At 35.0% G+C, this 25,274-nt stretch overlaps 1 protein-coding gene and 1 pseudogene across 1 annotated transcript; one reads left to right on the top strand and one right to left on the bottom strand.

Moving 5' to 3' along the window:
- Nucleotides 1-445: 445 nt before the first annotated feature.
- On the bottom strand, nt 446-5,949 carry LOC123549462 (uncharacterized; annotated as a pseudogene).
- Nucleotides 5,950-6,498: 549 nt separating this feature from the next.
- On the top strand, nt 6,499-12,732 carry LOC128553300 (E3 ubiquitin-protein ligase DZIP3-like). Its single transcript, XM_053534431.1, has 4 exons — nt 6,499-6,896; nt 7,789-7,860; nt 9,477-10,871; nt 12,553-12,732. The coding sequence occupies exons 1-4, from the start codon at nt 6,507-6,509 to the stop codon at nt 12,730-12,732; spliced, it is 2,037 nt and encodes a 678-aa protein (XP_053390406.1). The 5' UTR covers nt 6,499-6,506.
- The last annotated feature ends 12,542 nt before the right edge of the window (nt 12,733-25,274 follow it).

Here is a 25,274-nt window from a genome sequence, read left to right as displayed (position 1 = left end):
TGAATTAATAAAAAGTATTCGTGATTACACTTGGGATAATGTTTCTTAGCATTAAATGCATTTTCAACACTTCATACGAACAGATAATATCTTTTCATATAGTATTCTTGTAGTACTGATGAAACACTAAACTCTGTTGCGCCGATCTGTCAGTGAGCTTTTTTATTTTCAACATTTGCCTACACGCAACTGTTTTCTGATGTATAATCCGCCAGCCTGCCTAAGTCATATCTTTTTCAGAATTATTTTGTTTTAATACGATAGGTATTTCATTACGTTTTTTTTTCTATAATTATTCCAAAAACATAGAAATGAATTGATATCAAAAATATTTATTTGAATTTGTAGATGTAATGATAAATGCAATCAGCAATTGTAGAGGTAAATTTCAACCTAAAGATTGTGCATAGTATTGTATAAGTTTATACTGCGGTTGAAATGAGCCCCGTCAAGCATAAAAGGTCCTTATGGTATTTTTTTATGTTTTTTAATTTTTTCCATTTTCTGAAAGAACGCTTAATTTTGTATCAGAAACCGAAATTTCAGTTGTTTATCTTCAGTAATTATGGAAATATGCTATATTTTGTGACATGATATAATAAAACAAAAAAGCAACAATAAGTACTCATTCGGAGTTATTTATTTTGAACAGTATACAGAGTTCATCAGCTTATTATCTGCAGTTAAAAAGTAAGAATCAACTATTTGAATATTCGGCAGCATATACACAAATGATGCTTTTAATCTATAAGATGCAACTGGAATAAAAATTATTATAATTTTCGTTGTCATAGCAACGAATAACAAAATTAACAAATTAAATTCTTTTTAGGAGATCAATGATATTAAAATCGAGAAGAAATGCTCACACTAAAAAAAAGACACCCAAATACATTGAAAATGATATATTTTGCATAAATATGTGTTTCATGTAAAATAATTTCCTTTTAACAGGAAAACATAGGTTTTGGATATCGCATTTAGAAGTTGATGAATCAGTTTTATCATAACTTTCAATCGGTTTCTCTATATGCGTAATAATACATATATATATATTTATATTATTAAATTATTGACTTGTACACTCTTTGTCATGTAAACTGAACATTCGAGTAAAACACAGAATGATCAGAATCAATAGCTACTGTTTCCATGGCAACTGTTTTCTTTTTAAAATATAGTAGCGAAAATTATATTTTAAAAAGGCTCGAAATAGCTACTAATTAATACTTCTGCACGTGATATTTAGAAACCGCTAAAATTCATAAACATGTCCTTTTTGTTCAGTCAATCCCATCAAGCTATTACTTAAACAACAAAGTATAGAAAACAATATAGGCCTAGTGAAGTATGAAGAACAATCAGTGGTAATGAACATTAATCATATATGAAATATTTTTCAACTCGAATTTCATTAGCTGTTTCCTTTTCATTGATTCTATAAAGGCAATTGTACTTGAAACTTTCCCTTCCACACAGGTTTTACAGAATAATAGCAAATAGTTACTACCAAGAATTTATCGTTTCCATGGTAACACTATGGTATGATATTGTTTCCTAAAAATCGCTAAAATGTGACTTTCAAGGAATGACCTTCGGAACATTTCAAATTCAGTACGATTATTGAATATGTTACGCAAATCACTAAAGTTCCGTTACTAGAAAGAACGTCTGCTTACTTACTGCATACGATAGTTACACAGGTTTTGGAAAATATTAAACAATAACACAGTAGTTTTTGTTTTTAACGTTCATATAATGCTTCTTAAAACGGGTACGTAAACATAAAAGTTGAGTTCATTCTGAATAAGTTGTCAGAAATAATCTTCAATTATAACACTTTCCGATGAATTTTAATAGCTGCTTTAATAATTTATTATATGTTTCCATGGTAACGTTTAAAGTTTTGTGCAATACTCTAAATTGTCACGTCGTTTCAAAAAATCGTCTATTACCTATACTGGCATTAAACTAAACACTAATCGACTCTATTCCGTCTGAGTAGGAATCGGGCAAAGTATGTCCTGAAATGGTTGCCTAACAAGTGGTCTCACGTGCCGGAACAAGTATTCCTGTCTCTCTTGCTCAATCCGCCAGGTGGCAGTACGTCCGGAATATCGGTGACATCCATTGGTAGGTAATGCGTTTTACAGATGATGAATCGGATTTCATCTATATCGTCTGCGTTTTCTTTCATATAGACGACGCCGGGTTGTTCAATGGTGAATCTGAAACTGTGGTATTTTGATATGTTCGGAACTTTTTTAAATCTGTCTGACAGAAATACTTTCCACGCCCGCCATATCCATCCGTCTGCACCATAGGCTACAGGAAAGTTGCTGACTGACGACTTTCCAACTACTTCAGCTATATGTTGCGGTGTGTCACAGTCTGTTCTCCGGTATAACTTTTTAATGTTTCCAAATCCCGCATCAATCAAGCACCTGTGAAATGACAATAAAGTAAGTTTAAGTCGATAGAAAAGCGTTAAAGTTATTACTTTTTATATATATTTATCAAGCAGGTACTGACATAGTCTTTTATGTACATAGGATAATCCGAACTTCATCTCTTAATGTCTGCATATCCGGTAATGACAGGATTTTGTCTTATAATGACCCATAGTGTTTTAAATTTGCAAAACAGTAGACACGTAAATATTACATGCAAGTTGCTAGCATTACATCTGGAATATCAATGAATGAAAGAAAGTGACTGTGATTACGACAGGTCGTTTGAAGGAACTTACGTACGCAGCAGACGACATAATTTGTCATTTTTAATTTCCGACTCAAGCAGATTTTCGCATGAAAAGATGTTCTGATAGTAAAATGATAAAGAGCATAGATATGTAACGCATATGAAACGTGTTATCTTAACCATACCGAGTATGTCCGGGAATCTGCATCATGTATGTAATATTTCTGTGTTTTCCAACCATGATTCTCCAGGCAAAATACGCCAGAACGTAACGATTCTTGTTTTGACCTGTTGAAGATGCACAAAATATTAATTACGTGTAAGTATCACTATCGGCCGACAATCGCGTGCAATACTAAATAAATAAACATTAAACAAGTTTCTAAACACACTAGTTGGGACTAAAGTTCATGGAACAAGACAAAAGTTTACAAAACAAATTTTATTGATTTCCAAACAATAAGCCGTGTCTTACACTTTTTCCTTGGCATTTACGATCATAGTATTCCCATACGTTTAAAGAGCATTCAGGGCTAAATGCCCGAAATCGTTCTTATATCGTTACATGTGACTTCTGAATCAAGGCAAATTACTATATTTTTATGACGTAATTATTTCACTTTTAGTACTGTTGCACCTAACATAGATAAACCAGAATTGTTCTGCTGAACTTCGTTTAACTTGTACAAACTTGAGTTTGCGCATACGAGTAGATTATTATTTTTATGATGAATACACTACTCATTTAAATAGTCATTTAGGAAAGCAGCGAACAGTACAAAACATAATAAAATTAGAAGAATAATCATCAAGCTTACTTACCGAAACAATTGTCAGCATGAATGCTACAGTCGTTCTCACCAGATCCGTATGAATGGAAAGCATGGTCTAACATGGAAATAACTGAATCTGGTCCGTGAGCCAGCTGTCCATCACGACCTGCAATATGTTGATGACTTATTACACATTAGCACACTATACTTTGTTGAAATCATTCATTTTAGAATATTATCAAAATTACCGTCTGTTCTGACAAAACCAATGCATTGTAAAAGTGTATCTAAGGGTATGATATCGAGTTTTCGAATATAAAATAAATTCTTTTATAAGCAAGTGCAGATGGTTACTAAAGTAATAATGGAAACACGCGCACGCTCGCACGCACAAATACCAAATACATAATTACCTAATGTTTCGTTCTCACTGATTAGGTAGTTGTACTGACAGCAACCATCTACCCGGAAACCAAATATCTGTACCTTGACGGGCTGAATAAAATATGTCGGCCCCTTTTCTCTGGAGTGATGTGGCAATTTGACGTACTGGGAAAAGTCAAATGTATAATGTATATCGTCCATTGAAAAATCGTCTCCCGCAGATGGACCAAGTTCTTGTCTTTTCCTAAACATTTCAGCTGACCTTTCTACACATTTCTTGTACACGTCCCTCTCCTTTCTAGCTTGTAGAATATGTGATTGATATCTTCCTGTCGCCGACAACTTATCATCTTCACTCATAGCAAGTTTAATTTCTTGTCTAAAATCTTCGCAAGTGCGACACACATCTTCTATTGGTGAACTTATCTTTATATGCGGAACACATGTTGACCACAGGTCTTTGAATGTTGTTAAACCAACGTATAGTTTGTCATTCTCTATGCACACCTCTTTGTACTGTTGATGGATTGAAAGCTTTGTGTCCGACGACGGCAAATATATTGGAGGTTCATCACTGCGACCTCTGGGAGCTACCGGCTGGGGAAGGCCGACTTCACTTGCGTAGTTGATTAGAAATTGGATTGCATTTCTAATTACGTCTGGCGCAAACGCATTTGGTGCTCGTCTGCCTGTGTGACCATGAACGCGCGGTTCCGTTCCATGTTCTTTCATGTGTGCCAAAATGTTTCTTAGGGTCTTATGTTTAGTGTCAAATATAAATGAAAATGCTTCTTGACAGATCTTTTTGCCATCGAAATAATAGTCATATCTTTGTAGCGTTCTTTCTTTATTTTTACATCTGGAATTGTCACCTATCCGTTTTAATGTCCCCATTAGAAGCATTTCTTTTTCATTCTTGGACATCTCTCGTAGACTAAGAATATGCGTCTGAATTCGGTCCACAGTAAAGTTCAGATAACAATTCCTTTTGCAAGGACAACCTGTATTTATTTTAGTTGAGACGTCATCTATATCACTCTGAGGATCATATTCATTGGTCACAGGGACATGGTCGTCATGTTGATCCTCTGTGTCGTCTGCTTGGCAAGCCTCTTCTGTAACCGCCACTGCTATAAAGAAACGGTTAACACGCTCTTCTAGTGAGGTTTCAGTAGCAAAAGTCGGCGATGTTCTACCGGAAGACTGATCTTGTGAGGCATGTGTGGGTGGTTCGCCTAATCCAAACACCGAAAGCAAGTCATCCAATTCCTGCACAAACACAAGAAAATAAAAAATTTAATTAAAAGTTTTAATGTTGGTACCTTATCTTATATTTAATAAAAAAAAAAGAAAAAAAAAGTTTCCACCAACAGGGATCGAACTCTAGACCTCTGGCTTACAAATTCCCCGCTTAACCTTGGCGCCACGTAGGACTTTGACTTTAAATGTCTTTAATATCTAGATTATTTAATTCCCACGTTAAACAATAAAATAAATCGGTAGCATCGATTTTAAATTCCACAGTTTTCTAAGAATATTACTTTCAACATACCAAAACTAATGCCGCGGTTAATTACCATTTCTTTATAACAGATCTAGATGGAAAACAAACGTCATGCCTATGAAAATTACTTGGAACAAAAATTTAAAACCTGCAGATCTATCTTTAGTTTTATGTTTAAACAATTGTTTTTCTTACTTTGCGCATTTAAAACAACCTACCTACAACAGATAATATCATGTTATAGTCATATAAGTCCATGCTAACAGGTAAACATTGCCATTGGCATATTTTAAACAAATCTGCTTGATGCGAATAACTCGATATTAAAAAAGTTTTATCTGTATTATTCCAGTAGAGAAAGCATGGTAGAATAAATAAACATGTATAGCATTCTATTAAAAGAAATATATGTAAAGTATGCTTTTTATTTTAAATATCACTTGCCTCAAATGTATCCATTATTCTGTTTTTCCTTCCGTTTAACCTTGATGCATGTCAACATCTGGGCGCGGCCATATTGATACGTCATCATTTGACTTTGACGTCATTTATCTCGGAAACGTGTCAATTACGATAAGGACCTTTTATGCTTGACGGGGCTCAAATAATAAGACACTTTTAAGCAGGGAACTTAGTATTTAATGGAAATGTTTTAATCACTTGCTTTATTTTTTAATGTGTAAACATAATAGCTTGAAACAGCAATATATACGCGTACTTTCTTATAAATATCCTTGTAGTAGCTTGATAAATTACAGATATAAATGTCAGAGCAAAATAGAGTACAGATACAAATACTTGAAGATAGTAGCTTACTGATATCAATGTATGAGCATATATTGCAAATACCAATGTGTAAATAAAGCAACTTGCAAATATCAATGTATAAACATAATAGCTTGCAAATATCAATGTATAAACATAATAGCTTCCAAATACCAATGTATAATCATAATAGCTTGCAAATATCAATGTGTGAATATAATAACTTGCAAATATCTATGCATAAGCCAAATATCTATATATAAGCATAATTGTTTGCAAATATGTTTTTATTAAATAGTCGTACAGCGTATGCTTATATCCACAGGTTTGATGCAACAACTGGTTCATTTGATAAGATGTCAATTTAGAGAGTTTTGAATATGGCAACAGCACAAGTACTTCAAAAAAATCAAGTTTACCTCTTCCGACTCCAAACATTGATTATAGATGGAGGAACTGCAGTCGTAAGGAATATATTTGATCAGAAGAGAACAAATGTCCCGCTAAATATTCTTCTGAATAATGAAAAGGGAACAATAAATCGTCTGAGGGCAAGTAAAGCAATAACTCAGACACAATTTGATTTGCTGTATCCACAGAGTGGTCAGCTCCCAACTATAGCTGACTTTGATCTCACTCTTGTCATATGTTTGCTACGGAACCTGAAATGTTGTGGTTTAAATAAACATTTTGCATGGAATGTGATACCACATCCAGGAGACACTTCGCTTGAAGCAGATATATGTCGATTGAGAATGTTCAGAAATGAAGTAAGTCTAACTTTTATTACATTGCAAATGAAAGACATAAAATCTATATGGATATCCATAGAATGCATCCAAGCAAAGTAATAGCAGACTCGGTTTGATTGAGTCTGTTTATGAGATTATGAAAGTTAGTGGAAAGTGCAACACCTCTCACGCCCCCTTGCACCGGCATAAGCGGAACCCTATTACCCATATACTGAATGGACTTCAAGATCCCAAAGGACAGGAAATGTTACAACCTGTTTCTTATATATCAAATTATATTCAGACTTATTACACCTCACGTAAATAACCAAATAAATGCAAATCCCATGTAGGTGCATTAATATAATAATATTTATTATATCATATTCACAAGTAATTTAAAATATCATGCGCAACAGCTCTATTATGGTTTTCTGTGCATTGATATCCCACACTGATATCCCATTGATGTGCCAAAGTGCTGTTTTGTTTAACAGCGCATGCAATATCAATTTTCATATATCCCGTTGATACATCCTTTTTTCGAATTGAGTTACATAATACAATGATAAATTAATATTTGCTTTAAAATCGTTAGTCTAATGACATGCGAGTTTTTCAAAATGTCAAACAAAGACAAAGTAAAAATCTCTAGCAGCTAATTCGCCTACAAAAAATCCTACCTCTGATATATCTATGTTCTATTGGTGTTGATAATCTAATTTTTGTTGTTTTTTTTTTTCATTATTTTGAAATTTCAATAAACTTTCCGTAATGACAAGACTGTCGAATAGTCGAGAATTGCTGTACTCGTATAGCTTTTGTTCATATAGTATCTAATACATCAGTTTGTAAGATAACTCAATGATATTAAACGTTTGTCTTAGTAAGTTTGAGCAGTGATAGGAACACTATATTTGTCTTCTTCTAGATATCACACATATCCTCGACAACTGGGATACATCTGCCCATATTTAGGCAGAAATGGATGGAGATCGAACAGGTAACTGTAGGAATATATATTACATCTCATTTCTCAAAAGAGCAAATCGTCACCTCAGTGCAAAAAGTAGATAACTGCATTGATTTAAAGAAGGACTTATTGACTTACTGCACTAAGGTGACGAAATATAGAAGAAAATTTACGAATAAGAATTTAGGTGACCCTAGCCATTAAAAAGCTTTATTAAATCTATCCACCGGCACTACACCAGAAAGAAAATGCGTTCTGTAAATGCTGGATTTTTATTAATTTGAAACTGACAGTAAAGGTGATAAAAGCTGCAAATACATTGTTTAAACTAAAAAATCTGAATTGAAAATTTAATGGCACGGGATCTTTTGATAAGTAAGTATTTACTTATACTATCTTGCACAAACTAAATCAATGGCAACGGGAAAAACCAAGAGTTGCTAGACTTTGATTTAGTAAAGAACTGCCATATTTCTATATGATTCCCACTTAGCTTCTTCACCAGATCGAACTATTAGGTACGTATCTATATGTTCTTCATTTACTTCACCTCCACCTTATTTTGGGCACGTAGGAGAGAAGATAACTGGAGATAGAAATGAATGAGAGGAGAAGCGATATACATTTACAACATCTCTGTTTTGATCATGATTCTAATCGTTCAACTGTTTGCACTTAACCTTTCTTTTTTCAGATAATTGTCATTTGAGCTAAAAAAAAATTGAAAACAGCTGAAATATTTGAATCAGTTAAAGTTTCAGTCAAAGTGTTATGATTATTATAACCTTATTATCGGTTATAACGTTTTATTTGTGAGGATTTTTTTTTCTACAAATTCTTGGAATTATGCTAAAAGTTTTTTGGATATAAACGCGAATACAATGTGTTAGGATTGGATTTAATATTGTAAGAAACCTCATAACCAGAATCTCTACAGGTTTTATTCAGTGTTTGATTTTTTTAACTTGTTTAGTTTCTAGTATTCTACATTGATAATGCATTTTGATGACTTCTTTGAATACATTTCCTGTCTCAAACGTGATCTTAATTGTAATAAAAAGTGTTTGTGCTGTAAATGAATGTTGGTTACTGATTCTGAAATTATTTTGAACGACGCCATTTTTTTTCATTGACATTGTGCACGTACATATCGCATAAAGAGTTTCCATTTATATTATTGCACCAATGCTGTTTATACAAAAGCATACATTTAATTCTTTCTAAACAAAATACATACAGAATGAAAATATTTCATTATACATTACGTTTTAAATGTAGCCATACAAAATGATCATTTGATAAAGCGTTGTAATGTTCTCCATTGCTTTGAATGCTGATAAAGCGATGGTATGTGTCATGTAAGGCATGGTCTAATGTTTAATTAATCATATAGCTGTTATTTGCTCTTGGTTTATTAATTAACTGCCATGCCATTTATTTGAGCGTTTGTTCTATATATTGCTACACGTTTGCATACCAAACTTTATGGTAGATGTTAAGGTGTGGTGTACAAAAGTTAAGACGCTGTGCCCTTGACCTTGACATTAAGAGCATTGATATTCAAATAAGCGCTACCCTCTTATATATCTTATGCACCCTTTCCAATAATCTGCCATAGCTTAAACCCCATCATTATTTCACTGTAGGTACTCAATCGGCTGAATCTCCTTAATCCTGTTCAGAACCTGCAACAGCTTATCCATGTATACAAGTGCAGTCCTCTTGATCCAGAGGCTGAGAAAAAGTTACAAACAGAAATACAAAACTGGCAAAACACGGAGAAAGGCTTAGAAACTGAAATACATCTTGTAAAGAAAGACGTATTAGATGTAACAAAGGAGGTTGGAAACGTTAAAAAAGAAGTTGACAGCGTGAAGGAAGATGTTAAAATAGTGAGGAAAGATGTAGCAAAAGAGGTTGGCGAAGTAAAAGAAGATATTGACGAAATGAAGAAAGATGTAGCCAAAAAGGTTATCAAAGTAAAAGAAGATGCTGTCGATGTGAAGAAAGATGTAGCAAAAGAGGTTGATAAAGTAAAAGGCGCTGTTGGTGAAGTGAAGAAAGATGTAGCAAAAGAGGTTGGCAGAGTAAAAGAAGATTTTGTCGATTTGAAGAAAGATGTAGCAAAAGAGGTTGGCAGAGTGAAAGAAGATGTTGTCGAAGTGAAGAAAGATGTAACAAAAGAGGTTAGCAAAGTAAACGAAGATGTTGCCGAAGTGAAGAAAAATGTAGCAAAAGAGGTTGACAAAGTAAACGAAGATGTTGCCAAAATGAAGAAATATGTAGCAAAAGAGGTTGGCAAAGTAAAAGATGATGTTGTCGAAGAGAAGAAAGATGTAGCAAAAGAGGGGGGCAAAGTAAAAGAAGATGTTGCCGAAGTGAAGAAAAATGTAGCAAAAGAGGTTGGCAAAGTAAAAGAAGCTGTTGGTGAAGTGAAGAAAGATGTAGCAAAAGAGGTTGGCAGAGTAAAAGAAGATTTTGTCGATGTGAAGAAAAATGTATCAAAAGAGGTTGGCAAAGTAAAAGAAGCTGTTGGTGAAGTGAAGAAAGATGTAGCAAAAGAGGTTGGCAGAGTGAAAGAAGATGTTGTCGAAGTGAAGAAAGATGTAGCAAAAGTGAAGAAAAATGTAGCAAAAGAGGTTGGCAAAGTAAAAGAAGCTGTTGGTGAAGTGAAGAAAGATGTAGCAAAAGAGGTTGGCAGAGTAAAAGAAGATTTTGTCGATGTGAAGAAGGATGTAGCAAAAGAGGTTGGCAGAGTGAAAGAAGATGTTGCCGAAGTGAAGAAAAATGTAGCAAAAGAGGTTGGCAAAGTAAAAGAAGATGTTAACGAAGCGAAGAAAGATGTAGCAAAGGAGTTTTGCAAAGTAAAAGAAGATATTGACGAAGTGAAGAAAGATGTATCAGATGTTGGCAAAGTAATAGAAGATGTTGCCGAAGTAAAGAAAGATGTTGACGTAGTGAAGAAAGAGATAGCAAACGATGTTGGAAAAGTACAAGAGGATGTTGACGCAGTGAAGGAAAATGTCACGCACCATATGAAGGTTGTAAAAGAAAGGATCGGTCAACTAAAATTTGAAAAGAAATTGCCAGGTAAATAATTATTTTAGTAATTTTATTTCTAAAACTTTATTTCCCAAGCATCTGGCAAGGTAGTGGTATATTTTGAAGGCTTGTTAACGCATTCAAGTTGCAAAATCGTATATCGACAAAACATTATTTGTAGTACGTTTTCAATTAAAGAAATTCAAGTTCTGACATGAATAGCGTTTAGATTTTTACAGTCGTTGATTGGTTGCACACATATTTATTAATGCAAAATAACTTCTTTTTTTCACTAGTATTAATGAACATTGTGATATCATACGCCGCCTTAAACACTAATGTTACGTAGCGCAATAGTCAGCCCGGTGAAATTTGGCAAATATTTGTTTAGTTGTTTGAGATTAAACCTAAAATCAGGGTCTTTCTGGTGAATTTTAACGTATTTTTCCTGGCGAACAGAAAAAACATGTATCTTTTGGGTACTAACTTTCGGAAGTTGACCACAGCAAAATGAATTGTAGAAATTATGCAAAATAAGGCTTACACTACGATGCTATGAAAATTGGGAAGATTAAGATCATTTAAAATGTTACGTTCACATTGTCTGTTTGTAGGATTTATATGCAGCCTTTATTGAATCGTGTATTGCATTATCAATTGGTTTCAGTAGATTTCAATCCATTTTAGCTGTTTAATAAATAGTGAAATACAATATTCCCCGGAATCCGGAGATTTTAGTTTTAGCCCGACTAGATACAACATTCCATGAAGTGTGAAAGTTGTCAATTTCTTACGAAAATTGCCTACTGATTAGAAACTATAAAGATAGGTTCCTTAGCAGACCGGATGAGGTAGACAAGAGACTATTTTCTAAGGGTCAAGGGTATTTTTTTTCAGAACGGGAATTATTCTCAATAATCTGAATTGCACATAATGTTAGAAAATGTTTATTTAAAAGATGAAAGTTAACATGAAAATTGCCTACTGATTAGAAACTATAAAGACAGGTTCCTTAGCAGACCGCCGTGAAATAATTGTTGAGAAACGGCGTAAACCCAACACAATTAATGGTTATCAAATGCATAAGTGCAAAAACGTATTTATTTCCTGTCTGCACACTTTAAACGTCTAACATTAACTTTACGTCGTCTTAACTGTGCATATTTCGACCAACTTAAAAGTCAGAATAAGCCGGGAATATAATTTGGGGGGCGGAGTGGGGGGTTGGTTTGGGTTGCGCCCGTTTTCGTAAACATTTTACTTTTCGCAAGCACTAAACTCTTTCCCCACAGTTACTTGTAACTGGGTCATTGAAAAATATTAGTCACGGATAAAGTGACTGTAGAGTGACTGTACCGGACACCAAACCTATGACCGCCCGATGGGCGGGCGGACGCTTCAACCAGTGTGTCATTCGGTCCGACATGAGGGGTGGGGGCATTTTGTGACTGGATGAGTTAGACAAGAGACTATTTTCTAAGGGTCAAGGGTATTTGTTTTCAGAACGGGAATTATTCTAAACAATCTGAATTGCACATAATGCTTAACAATGTTCATTTAAAAGATGAAAGTTAACATGAATTGCTGTATGTTGAAACCATCTGTAGCCCGACCTAATTGTTTTTTTTTTTATTTTCTGCGTTAAAAAGATATACTTATTTATTTATTTATTTATTTAAGGTAGGCAGTAATTATATCCACACCTTTTCTGAACTACAAGTAGATATTTTATTGTTCAAATATCACGAAAAGCTGGATGAAAAAATGAAATCTATAGCATACAAGCTGTTCCAGCAACGTTTAGATGGCGCTGAATTACGCCTGAATTACGCCTTCTTGACCTTAATAGATCTTCATTAAACCTAAACTGAAACATCATTGCAAGATCTTCTCCCGAGTTAGTGTTCAAATGGTGGGCGTTTAGTCCCTTTAAGGTGCTACTACAGCTGAACCTCTCGATAAACCCTCCCTCATTAGAGTATTCAAATGGGTGTGGTTCGCCCCTTTCGAGGCATTGAAAAAACGAGGATTCTCATATACCGCTTCTCGGATCTTCATCAAACCTGGATTGCAGCATCATTATAACGTGTGCTAAGTTCTGCCAAAATTGTTCAAATATGGGCACTTGGCTTATTTTAGTGGCCATTTGAGCTAGGATAAATTATTATTTTTAAATGACTTCAACCCATGATCTTCTTCATTGATATTCATCAAAATCGGTCTAGTGCATCCTTGTAAGGCCCTCTCCTAAAGTTGTTCAACACAGGGTGCTCGGTCATTTTAGGGCCTGCTAAAGTTAGAATAAGAAAAGATTTTAACCAACTTTTATTCACGAACCGCTTGATTGATCTTCATCAAATTTGCTCTGTAGTGTTATTTTTATGTCCTCTTTTCATTTTCTGGAACTACAATAGAAACAACTTTAAACAACCTCATGTCATAAAGTTGCAAATAGATCTTCATCAAACTTAGCTATAGCACTTTTATAAGCTCGCCAGAGCAATGCTCAGGTGAGTTATGTCCGGCGTCTGTCGTCTGTTTGTCTCTCTGTCGTCTGTCATCTGCCATCTGTCAACATTTGGCTTGTGTATGCGATAGAGGCTGTATTTTCCAACTGATCTTCGTGATATTTGGTCAGAATGATTACCTTTATAAAATCTAGGTCGAGTTTGAAAATGGGTCATCTTGGGTCAAAAACTAGGTCACTAGGTCAAATCAAAGAATACCCTTCTGTATGCGATAGAGGCTGTATTTTTCAATTAATCTTCATGAATTTTGGTCAGAATGATAAGCTTGATAAAATCTAGGCCGAGTTTGAAAATGGGTTATCCGGGGTCAAAAACTAGGTCACTAGGTCAAATCAAAGAAAAACCTTGTGTATGCGATAGAGGCTGTATTTTTTTTAGATCTTTATGAATTTTATTCAGAATGATAATCTTGATGATATCTAGGCAGAGTTCGAACATGGTTTATCCGGGGTCAAAAACTAGGCCACTAGGTCAAATCAAAGAAAAACCTTATGAATGCGATAGAGGCTTTGTTTTTCAATTAATCTTCATGAATTTTGGTCAGAATGATTGCCTTGATAAAATCAAGGTCGAGTTTGAATATGGATTATCTTGGGTCAAAAAGTAGGTCACTAGGTCAAATCAAATGCAAACCTTGTATATGCGATAGAGGCTGTGTTTTTCAATTGATCTTCCTGAAATTAAGTAAAAAAAATGACCTTAATGAAATCTAGGCTGAAATTAAAATATGGGTCATCTTGGGTCAAACAGTAGGCCACTAGGTATAATAAAAGAAAACCTTGTGTATGCGATAGATGCTGTATTTTTCAATTGATCTTCATGAAATTTGGTCAGAATGATTGCATTGATAAAATATTGGTTAACTTTGAATATGGGTCATCTGGGGTCAAAAATTAGGTCACTAGGTCAAATAAAAACAATATTGTGTATGCGATAGAGGCTGTATTTTTCAAATTAATCTAAATGAAATTAAGTCAGAATAATAGCCTTGATGAAATCTAGCCCGAGTTTAAATATAGGTCATCTTGGGTCAAAAAGTAGGTCACTAGATCAAATCAAATAAAAAACTTGTGTACGCGATAGAGGCTGTATTTTTCAACTGATCTTCATGAAATTTGCTCAAAATGATTGGCTTTGTAAAATCTACCTTAAGTTTGATTATGGTTTATCTGGGGTCAGAAAGTAGGTCACTAGGCCAAATCAAAGGAAAAGCTTGTATATGCGATAGAGCCTGTATTTTTCGATTGCTCCTCCTGAAATTAAGTCAGATTAATAACCTGAATGAAGTCTAGGCCGAGATTGAAAATAAGTCATCTTGGGTCAAAAAGTAGGTCACTAGGTCAAATCAAAGAAAACCTTGTGTATGCGATAGATGCTGTATTTTTCAATTGATCTTTATGAAATTTGGTCAGTATGATTGCATTGATAAAATATTGGTTAAGTTCGAATATGGGTCATCTGGGGTCAAAATTTAGGTCACTAGGTCAAATAAAAACACTTGTGTATGCGATAGAGGCTGTATTTTTCAACTGAACTTCATGCAATTTTGTCAGAATGATAGACTTGATGAAATCTAGGTCAAGTTTGAATATGAATTAGCTTGATTTAAAAACTAGGTCACTAGGTTAAATCACTGGAAAACATTTGTGTATGCAATAGGGGCTGCATTTTACACTGGATTTCATAATATTTAGTCAGAATTGTTGCCTTGATGAAATCTAGGTGAAGTTTGAATATGGGTAGTCAGGGGTCAAAAACTAGGTCACTAGGTCAAATCGAAGAAAAACCTTGTGTATGCGATAGAAGATGTATTTTTCAATTGATCTTCATGAAATTTTGTCAGAATGATAGCCTTAATGAGATCTAGGTAAAGTTTGAATATGGGTCATCTGGAGTCAAAAACTAGGTTACTAGGTCAAATCAAAGAAAATACTAATTTATACTCAAGATGTTTTGCTACAATTTTAATGATAATTGGTCAGAATATTTTTTTCATGAAATCACTAGGTCAAACATGTTTACACTGTTATGGTGTGTTCTGGTGTGTTTCTCAGGTGAGCGACCTAGGGCCATCTTGGCCCTCTTGTATAGTATTCTGTCAAAGTTCTTCAAATGGGGGCATTTGGCCCCTTTTAAGAGAACTCTTTAGCTAAAAACAGCAATATCTTTCAAAGACTTTGACAATTTGGTCGGTAGCGTCCTTGTAAAGACCTTTCACATGTGTTTAAAGGGTGCACTTGACCATTTTATCGTTGTTTTTTTTTTTTTACTAAACACAGTTGTTACCATTCATTATTCAGTGTGGCATTCATATATTCAAGGTCAAACATTTTAACTTAAATTTGCATCAATCCTCAAGCATAATACAGATTAGCATTAGGACAATTAGGGCTGCCTTGATTTTCTTATGTGTGTGTTATTAGCTCACCTGAGCAATGCTCATGGTGAGCTATTGTGATCACGCTGTGTCTGTCGTCCGTCGTGCGTCCGTTCGTCCGTCCGATGTCAGCAATTTAAAAACTATTGAATGGATTTTATTGAAATTTAGCATGAATAGTCCTTGGATGATCCTCTACCAAAGTTGTTCAAATATTTCTTCTTAGTTGCACATAGCGGCCGCCAGAGCTAAAAATAGAAAAATCATCAAACGGTATCTCCTCCTAAACCGATAGACCGATTTTGAAATTATTTCACACAAATGGTCCTTATGTCACTCTCTACCAAATTTGTTTAAATTATACCGATTCGTCTGAAGAAAAACATGGCCGCCAGAAGGTGTTGCCACTTTTCCCTGTATGTTATAGCTTAAACCTTAAGAAATCTTCTGGTGTGAAACTGCTGGCTCGATTTTAGAATAACTTTACACAATGGTCCTTGTGTGACCCTCTACCAAGATACCAAGATTGTTCAAATTATTTCAATTCGACAAAAAACATGGCTGCCAGGGGTGTGGTCACTTTTTGCTATATGTATATAGTGGAAACTTTAAAAATCTTCTTGTGTGAAACTGTTGTCCCGATTTTAGAATAATTACACACAAATGTTCCTTATATGACCGTCTACCAAGATTGTTCAAATTAAACGGATTCGTCATAAAACATGGCCACCAGAGGTCGTGGTCAGTTTTTTCCTATATGTATATAGGGGAAACTTTAAAAATCTTCTTGTGTGAAACTGTTGGTTCGATTTTAAATTAATTTCACACAAATGATTCTAGTGAGACCTTCTACAAATAATGTTCAAACCTTTCTGATTCATCTAAAAACATGGCCGCCAGAGGACGTGGCCACTTTTCATCAACACTTTCTTTAAACAGTATCTTTTCCAAAACAAAAGAATGGATTTTGATGAAACTTTACACAAATTATTTCTGGATAGCCCTCTTTCAAAATTGTTCCAACGGTTCGGGTTCATTGAACATAAGCGTCTTTATGTTAAAATAGGTTTTTAGCTCTCAGAGTTTAAAAAGCTCTTTCTCTAGAGCTTTGATATTTGGCATGTGATATAAGGATCTGACTCTCTACCATACTTGTCCAAATTGTTACCCTAAGGTTGAAGAAATGGCCATGCCCCTGTGTCTGACATTTACTTACCATAAGCTTTTATATAAGAAACATAGAAAATCTTCTTCCCTAAATCAATAATAACTAGAGCCTTGATATTTTGTGTGTGATATCAAATTTTGTAATTTCTATCGTGATTATTCAAATTGTCGCCCTAGGTTCAAAAATGTGTGTGACATGTGTATAATATAGGCTAACATAGAAGAAACATAACTCTGTACTCAGTATACAGACAAACTTGAAGCCTTGTACACAGGTGAGCGCTTAAGGGTCAGTGACTCTCTTGTTTTTATATTGTCTAACTATAACTACAATGTATGCTGCCTTTGATAGATATGTTTCATAATGTGACATGATAAAAAGGGTGATTTATATAAATCTGATTCTCCTTTTCCTGACTTCGCTTGCAAACAGTAAATGGTAAGTAATAGCATGTTGTAACATTTATTTCTCTCATTCCAGAAAATACGGGCACAAAACAGGCAGGGTATGATCTGTATGTTCGACGTAAAGAACGTAAGTTACAATATTGATATTTTTCACTTGCAACTTTATCTTCCTGTCTTATTATATCCTTCATGTACTCCAGGATATACAAAATTACTTGAAACAATCCTTAATATTGTAGGATTAAAGGTAATGTACCAAATTGATATTCCTTTTTGGTAATTTTAATCGAAAATTAATGTATCATATGTTTGAAGGAAGTACCCTGTCATCCTATTTTCCAGAACTCATCGAAAGCTTTTATGTTTAAAACTTTAAGTGTTTAGAATATTTCCATCAGTATTATATCACAAACGGTGCTCGTTCCTGGAAAAATAGGCGGAAAATGTACATACACTAAAGGTGTTTTTTCACGTTAGAATGATCATATCTTGGTGAGTGTATAACTTCTAAAAACCACCATTCTAACTTGAACCCACTGGATAATACAAGTGTGTGATCACTTTCCAGTTGCCAGTTACTATCTTTTTGTAGGTTTTATATTATAGTTATATTACATTTACCAGCCACCTTGCCGAATTCCACTTCTGCATTTATCATGAAGCGATTTACATCTGCGTGTGCATTTATAATGTCTTTTACTTTTCTGAAACGGAAGCACATTATGACATTGAGTTGTGTATGATAGCCAAAGGTAATTACATTTTCAACAATTTGAGTTGTTTTTTTTATACGGTATCTTAACAGTCAGGGGAGTTACTTAAACCAGTGATCAGAAAAATCACTAAACACAGTGATTTTATTTTGCCCGTTCGTTTAGCAGTAAGATTTGTTTTCCTTTCACTTATAAATCAACATCACTTAGATAAGTGATCACTTCAAAGTTCACCAATCACTTAAATAAGTCATTTCTTGAATTAATTTAAAGAGGGGGATAACTCTATTTTTGTAACCACAGTTCCGTTTACGTACAGTAGTTTCTTCCCTTGATTTAATTTACCGCAAACACTTCAACAAGTGATCTCAAATAATTTATATTTCAAATTATAATTTGATGCACAATTTATGTGACAGATTATATTTAATTTCAGACTGGGCTATATTTATTATACTTGTATTTAAAATCACCTTTTCATGAGACGAGTCATCTTATCAATTAGGTATTGCCAACTTCTAATCTGGATTATTTGCACAAACTGCAAATCAGTTTTCATGTGAAATAATTTTTCTGCTATTTACAACATTATCTTTTTCTTAAATTTCTTGACTATTGTTGCCATCTATGTTGTACCACAGAAAAGTGGTCTCGATTTTTTCCCTACGGCCAACAATAAAAGTTTCAAAATAAGCTATTTATAGTAACATAAAAGGGAAGTAATTCAAACCTTTTTATTGTAAGTGAACAAAAAAGGGATCTGCCAAATAACAAGAGCTGTCCGTAAGACAGCCAAGCTCGACTATTCGAAATATTGTCCCAGAAGCAGGAAAATATTACCCGAAAGATTAAATATCAAAAGAGTTTTAAGTTCAAAAGGGGACATAATTTGACCAAAATACATATCAGAGTTATGGGACTTGCTGCTATCAACTAGTTTTATAACCCCGAAGGCACATGTGAAGTTTCAATTCAATATCTGCAATAGTTTTGGAGATAGTAACTTGCATGTAAAACTATACCCAGATTCTTCTAGGTTCAAAAGGGGACATAATTTGCCCAAAATACATGTCAGAGTTATAGGACTTGACCGAGTGAGGTTGGTAATTGATCTAGAAAAAGAAAAAAAAGTCTCAAATCTATATGCCTTTTAGTAAAAGCTTTGTGTACTTGCACGCAAAACTTCAATAAAAAACAGTGTACATGCAAATTTTGAAGAGATATTATACAAAAATTGTAGTATAACTTTGACTGCGATTGCAAATGTGCAAGAAAAATGTTTAGTAATATAAATACCAATCATGTACAATGCCGAATGACTTGAAACAACATGAATATGTTATTGATAAGTGCGCTAAAATGCCAAAGCGCCAGTACGAGACGATCAGCCGAGAACCAAGTCCTGCCAAGGACAAGCGCATTATCAATAACCCTAAACTGCCACAATCTATTAAGGGCCCCTTCAAATTAAACTGCGCCCCCCAATTTCCACAGATATTCGTGAAAGGTACTCCGGATATCGGAGATGGCTCCGGAGTTTGGACGCCCATAATTTGGGATGGTCCGCTAAAATAGCGATCATATGGCACATCCATTGCATGATCTGTAAATCTGTTTCCGGATCTCGGAAACGTGACGCCGGATTTCGGGGATCAAAAAGGGTGTCCCGGAAATCGGACACCGCTTAAATTGTAATTATAATATCTCTCATATCTCTTCGAACATCGGATCTTATGCCGGAATTTGTTCACCGCTAAAAGCTATGTTCAAAACATCGGAAACTTATCCCGGAATCGGTCATCACTAGTTATTTATTGATTATATCAAATATATAATAAGTATATCTTTTCCGAGACGTCGGAGGTAGTGCCGGAATTCGGTCACCTATATTGCTTAAGTGATAAATACCATATCTCCGCGATAAATACCATATATGTCGGAGTTAGTGAACGATAATGGAAATATGTTAAATAACTATATCTCCTGACATCTGAGCTAGTGCCGAAATTTCGGTCAACGGTAATGGTTATACGACATATTAAATCTATATACCTGAACGTCGGAGCTAGTGCCGGAATTCGGTCACAATTAATGCTTAGATCTCCGGAAGTCGAAGCTAGTGCCGGAATTCGGTCACCAAATAGTGTTTGTATAATATCCAGACGTCAGAGCTAGTGCCGGAATTCGGACCCTGCCAATCTTGAAAAATATAATGAATATAATGCTCAGAATCTTGAAAAAAATATAAAATCTGTTGGAGATATTTTGATTATTTATTATCAAGTTTAAACAGGAAGGTTTATATATTCCGACAGAATTTAATTTAAAAAATTCAAACAAGTTTCGCCTATCGGCTCATCAGTTTATATACAATGTAACGTGACGTTACTATGGTAATGACGCGACGTCAATATAAAGGGACGTACTTCTGACGTTATTTTCTCAAAGGGGTGTAAAAACGTTGTTATTTAATTATTCAGAATATAACTGTTATTGTAGGCTATTAAGTTTTGGTTTAAAGCATTTTATAAAATAATTTTCTTTCGCTTACCTAGCTGAAGTACTATCTACTTTCATTTTAAAAAATGGGAACATTTGAAACTTTAGATCTTTATTACTGCAAATATCTATATGATTACTTAGTGGAATTTGTCTAGTTGAAGGGTCTCGTATTTGTTGTGCGTGGATAGTTCCTCTTGTTCTTATTTTTTTCTCCAGTTTGGCCAATATAATATTCTTTGTATCCGTTGCAGGTGATTACATACAGTACATTTTTAACATCACAGGACATATTTTCATTTACGTAAAATCTTTTGCCGTTAAAATTGTAGTAATTGCTTTCGTTTATATGTTTGCATAAACTGCAGTTGGGTCTCTTGCATTTTGTTACAGTGAAATTTCCGTTTTTATCAGACTTTTTTGTGAATCTAGCTTTTGTCAGTAATTGTTTAAGGTTTGATGGTTGCCGTTTGCTTTTGATAATTTTTGAGTTTGTGAGTACTTCTTTCATTTTAGTGTCTGACATTATTATAGGTAAATTATTTGTGATGATTGTATATTCAGGGTTTTTAGGGTTGAATGTAGATACATGTACGTAAGGAATTGTGTCTTTATGTGGTTTGATTTGTGTTTTAAGTAGTGTCTCTCTTGGAATTTTTAGTGCTTTGTTGATTCCATTTTGGATGGTAGTTTTAGGATAATTTCTGTTAAGAAGTGATGACATAAGTTCTTTTAAGCGTATATTCCTAATGTTAGTATCTGAAACAATTGTGCAAATACGTCTTGCTAGATTATATGGTATACTTAAAGGTCCAATACTAAGGAAAGTGAACATTTTAATTTCTTTTAAAAAGCACAGAAACTTATTCATTTTATTGGAAAATGAAAGTTGGTATGTAGAAATTCGAAATAAATCGCAGTATATGTACAATTATTTTTCTATGAAGTATGAAGAAAGTTAAAAAGACCTGGGGGTCATTCTGTCGATTCATTGAAATTTCAACATAATACACATACATTTCTTTGAGTTCCAAAGACCTTCTGTAAATTTTGACCTGCCAATCTTCATTATTTAGTGTCTTGCAGAAGTTTATGCACTGGCTATGAAAAAAATTGCCAACTCACTTTCCCTTAGTAATGGACCTTTAATTTTGTATGTTTTGGATGGCATGATTTAAAATTAAGGTATTGTTTTGTATCTGTAGTTTTAAGGAAAATGTCTGTTGAAAGATGGCAACCATTTTTCTTAATCAAAATATCTACAAAAGATAATTGTGTTTCCCCTATTTCTATTGTAAATTTAATATCTGGGTTCACGTTATGTAACAGGACGTGGAAATGCTCAAGTAGGTTTTGTGATTTTGTCCAAATAACAAAACGGTCATCTAGGAATCGTTTCCATTTCTTTTTTATATATGTAGCAAATGTTGTGTCTGTTGCATGTTCCAAGATTGTATAAAGCTTTTCTTCCAAGTAACCTGATACTAATGTTGCATATATAGGGTTAGGGTTAGGGTTAGGGTTGTTCCCATAGCTGTTCCCCTGATTTGATTGTAAAATGTTCCATTGAATGAAAAATTGTTATTTTCCAAAATTGTTTTGACGCCTTTTAAGATGAATACTTTTGTAAAATTTAATCTTTTATGAATACAATCAGGATGTTTCTCCAGCCAATGTTGAATTACTTCTAGTCCTAAACTGTGTGAAATATTTGTATAAAGGTTTGTAACATCAAATGAAACTAATAATGCATCTTCAGTTGTAATTGTGGGAATGTGGGAAAGAAAGTCTATATCATCTCTAAAATAAAGTTTAACATGACAGACAGGGTTTTAATAAATTATCTATAAGATGGAAATGTCGGAAGATACTGGCAGTAAACATGTCAGCAGTACTGGTACATAATAATGAATGCTGGTTACGTTACTGTAGTTTGATGCTTGTCAAGTTTTGGGTTAACTATAATTGTGACAATATCTGAGGTATCTTCCAAGCAGTATACACGATCAAGGTTTCCTAGATATACTTGACTTGCTGTACCCCTAGACTTGCTTCACGTCTTAGACTTGCTTCGCTTCTTAGACGTGCTTCACTTCCTGGACTTGCTTCACGTCTTAGATTTGCTTCGCTTCTTAGACTTGCTTCGCTTCTTAGACTTGCTCCTCTAATTTAAATTGCTCCTCTCACTGGACTTGCTGCGCAACCTGGACTTGCTGCACTTGGAAGACTTACTCTTCCAAATTGGACTTGCTCCTTTTACTGGACTTGCTGCGCAACCTGGACTTGCTGCACTTGGAAGACTTACTCTTCCGAATTGGACTTGCTCCTTTTACTGGACTTGCTGCGCAACCTGGACTTGCTGCACTTGGAAGACTTACTCCTCCGAATTGGACTTGCTCCTGTTACTGGACTTGCTGCGCAACCTGCACTTGCTGCACTTGGAAGACTTACTCTTCCAAATTGGACTTGCTCCTTTTACTGGACTTGCTGCGCAACCTGGACTTGCTGCACTTGGAAGACTTACTCTTCCAAATTGGACTTGCTCCTTTTACTGGACTTGCTGCGCAACCTGGACTTGCTGCACTTGGAAGACTTACTCTTCCGAATTGGACTTGCTCCTTTTACTGGACTTGCTGCGCAACCTGGACTTGCTGCACTTGGAAGACTTACTCCTCCGAATTGGACTTGCTCCTGTTACTGGACTTGCTGCGCAACCTGGACTTGCTGCACTTGGAAGACTTACTCTTCCAAATTGGACTTGCTCCTTTTACTGGACTTGCTGCGCAACCTGGACTTGCTGCACTTGGAAGACTTACTCTTCCGAATTGGACTTGCTCCTTTTACTGGACTTGCTGCGCAACCTGGACTTGCTGCACTTGGAAGACTTACTCTTCCAAATTGGACTTGCTCCTTTTACTGGACTTGCTGCGCAACCTGGACTTGCTGCACTTGGAAGACTTACTCTTCCGAACTGGACTTGCTCCTCTTACTGGACTTGCTGCGCAACCTGGACTTGCTGCACTTGGAAGACTTACTCTTCCGAATTGGACTTACACCTTTTACTGGACTTGCTGCGCAACCTGGACTTGCTGCACTTGGAAGACTTACTCTTCCGAATTGGACTTGCTGCGCAACCTGGACTTGCTGCGCTTTGGAGACGTACTCCTCTAACTGAAACTCTTAAGTTTCGTTAGTGACAATACTGGAGGTTTCTTTCTAAACCTTATTTTTTCTCTCCTTTTTTTTATTTCTAATCCATTTCAAGTATAAATACAAAACGCGCGAACCGGATAGAGAGACGCCATTGTGACGTCACGCGAACAAAAATAGCATACACAAAATGGCGGCAAATTGTGTTTGTTTTATACAAATAAATTGATATTTTTGACAACAGCCTTCTTCTAAAGAAATATTCCATATTTCAAAATCATGGCAAAAATATCTGATTTATTCTGTCTGCATATCCTCTGTTGGTATTGTAATGTGGGGACTGTGTTCATCATCTTCATCTTGTCTGCTCAGATAATCTGCAAAGATGTTGTCTGATCCCTTTATTGCCTCAATCCGGAATTTATATGACTGCAAAAATAATGCCCATCTCACTAATCTTCCATTATCTGGTGTGGATTTCTGGATATATGCTAAAGAATTGTGGTCTGTTTGTATGACGAATTCCTTGCCATAAAGATACTTCTGGAATTTTTTTATTCCGAATACTATGGCAAGGCACTCTCTTTCTCCAACTGAGTAGTTCTTCTCACGATCGAGCAGTTTCTTGCTGGCAAAGGCAACTGGAAATAAACCCTCTTCATACTGCTGCAGTAACGCCGCTCCGATCCCGGTACTTGAACCATCACACTGTAAAATGAATTGTTTAGAAAAATCTGGTAGTCGAAGAATAGGCGATCTGGTGAGTTGATCCTTCAAGGTATTAAAAGCACTATCTTGACTTGCTTCCCATTTGACATAATTCGGCTGTCCCTTTTTCGTCAAGTCTGTGTAGAGGTGCTGCTATTTCGGCAAATGAAGGTATGAATTTTCTGTAATAGCCCGCTAATCCTAAAAATGCCCTAACTTGTCTTTTGGTTTTTGGAACTGCTGCTTGCCTTATGCGATTAAGTTTCTCCTCTTCCATCTGAACTATTCCATTTCAAACCATATGTCCTGTAAATCCAATATTGCCAAACCCGATAAAACATTTTGATGGTTTAACTGTAAGACATGCTTCTTTAAGTCTTTGGAGGAGGTCTCGTAGCATAACAAGATGATCATTCCAAGTTGGAGTATGTCCTATCATATCGTCGATATAATTATCAACGTTGTTACATCCTGCTAGCAGCTTCCTCATCATACGATTGAAGGTCGCCCAGAGTTGACCATTCCAAATGGCATTTTCTTAAACTGGTAACTCCCTCTGTCTGTAGAAAATGCTGTCATTCTTCGGCAACTTTCAGCAACTGGAATCTGCCAGTAACCTTTACATAAGTCGATCTTTGTAAAAAACTCATCATCTTTCAGTCTTGCCAGAATATCATCCACACTAGCCATAGGTTCGGTATCAAACTTGGTCACAGAATTAAGGCGTCGAAAGTCAATGCAGAATCTATTGCTTCCGTCTTTCTTCTTTACAATTACGATAGGTGCATTGTACTCGGATACAGATTGTTCTATAACATCAGCTTCTAGCATCTTCTTAATTTCATCTTCCAC

Source organism: Mercenaria mercenaria, unplaced genomic scaffold (genome assembly GCF_021730395.1).
Source record: "Mercenaria mercenaria strain notata unplaced genomic scaffold, MADL_Memer_1 contig_3689, whole genome shotgun sequence".
In the NCBI taxonomy this organism is placed as follows: domain Eukaryota; kingdom Metazoa; phylum Mollusca; class Bivalvia; order Venerida; family Veneridae; genus Mercenaria; species Mercenaria mercenaria.
This window is presented reverse-complemented; position numbering and strand designations above follow the sequence as displayed.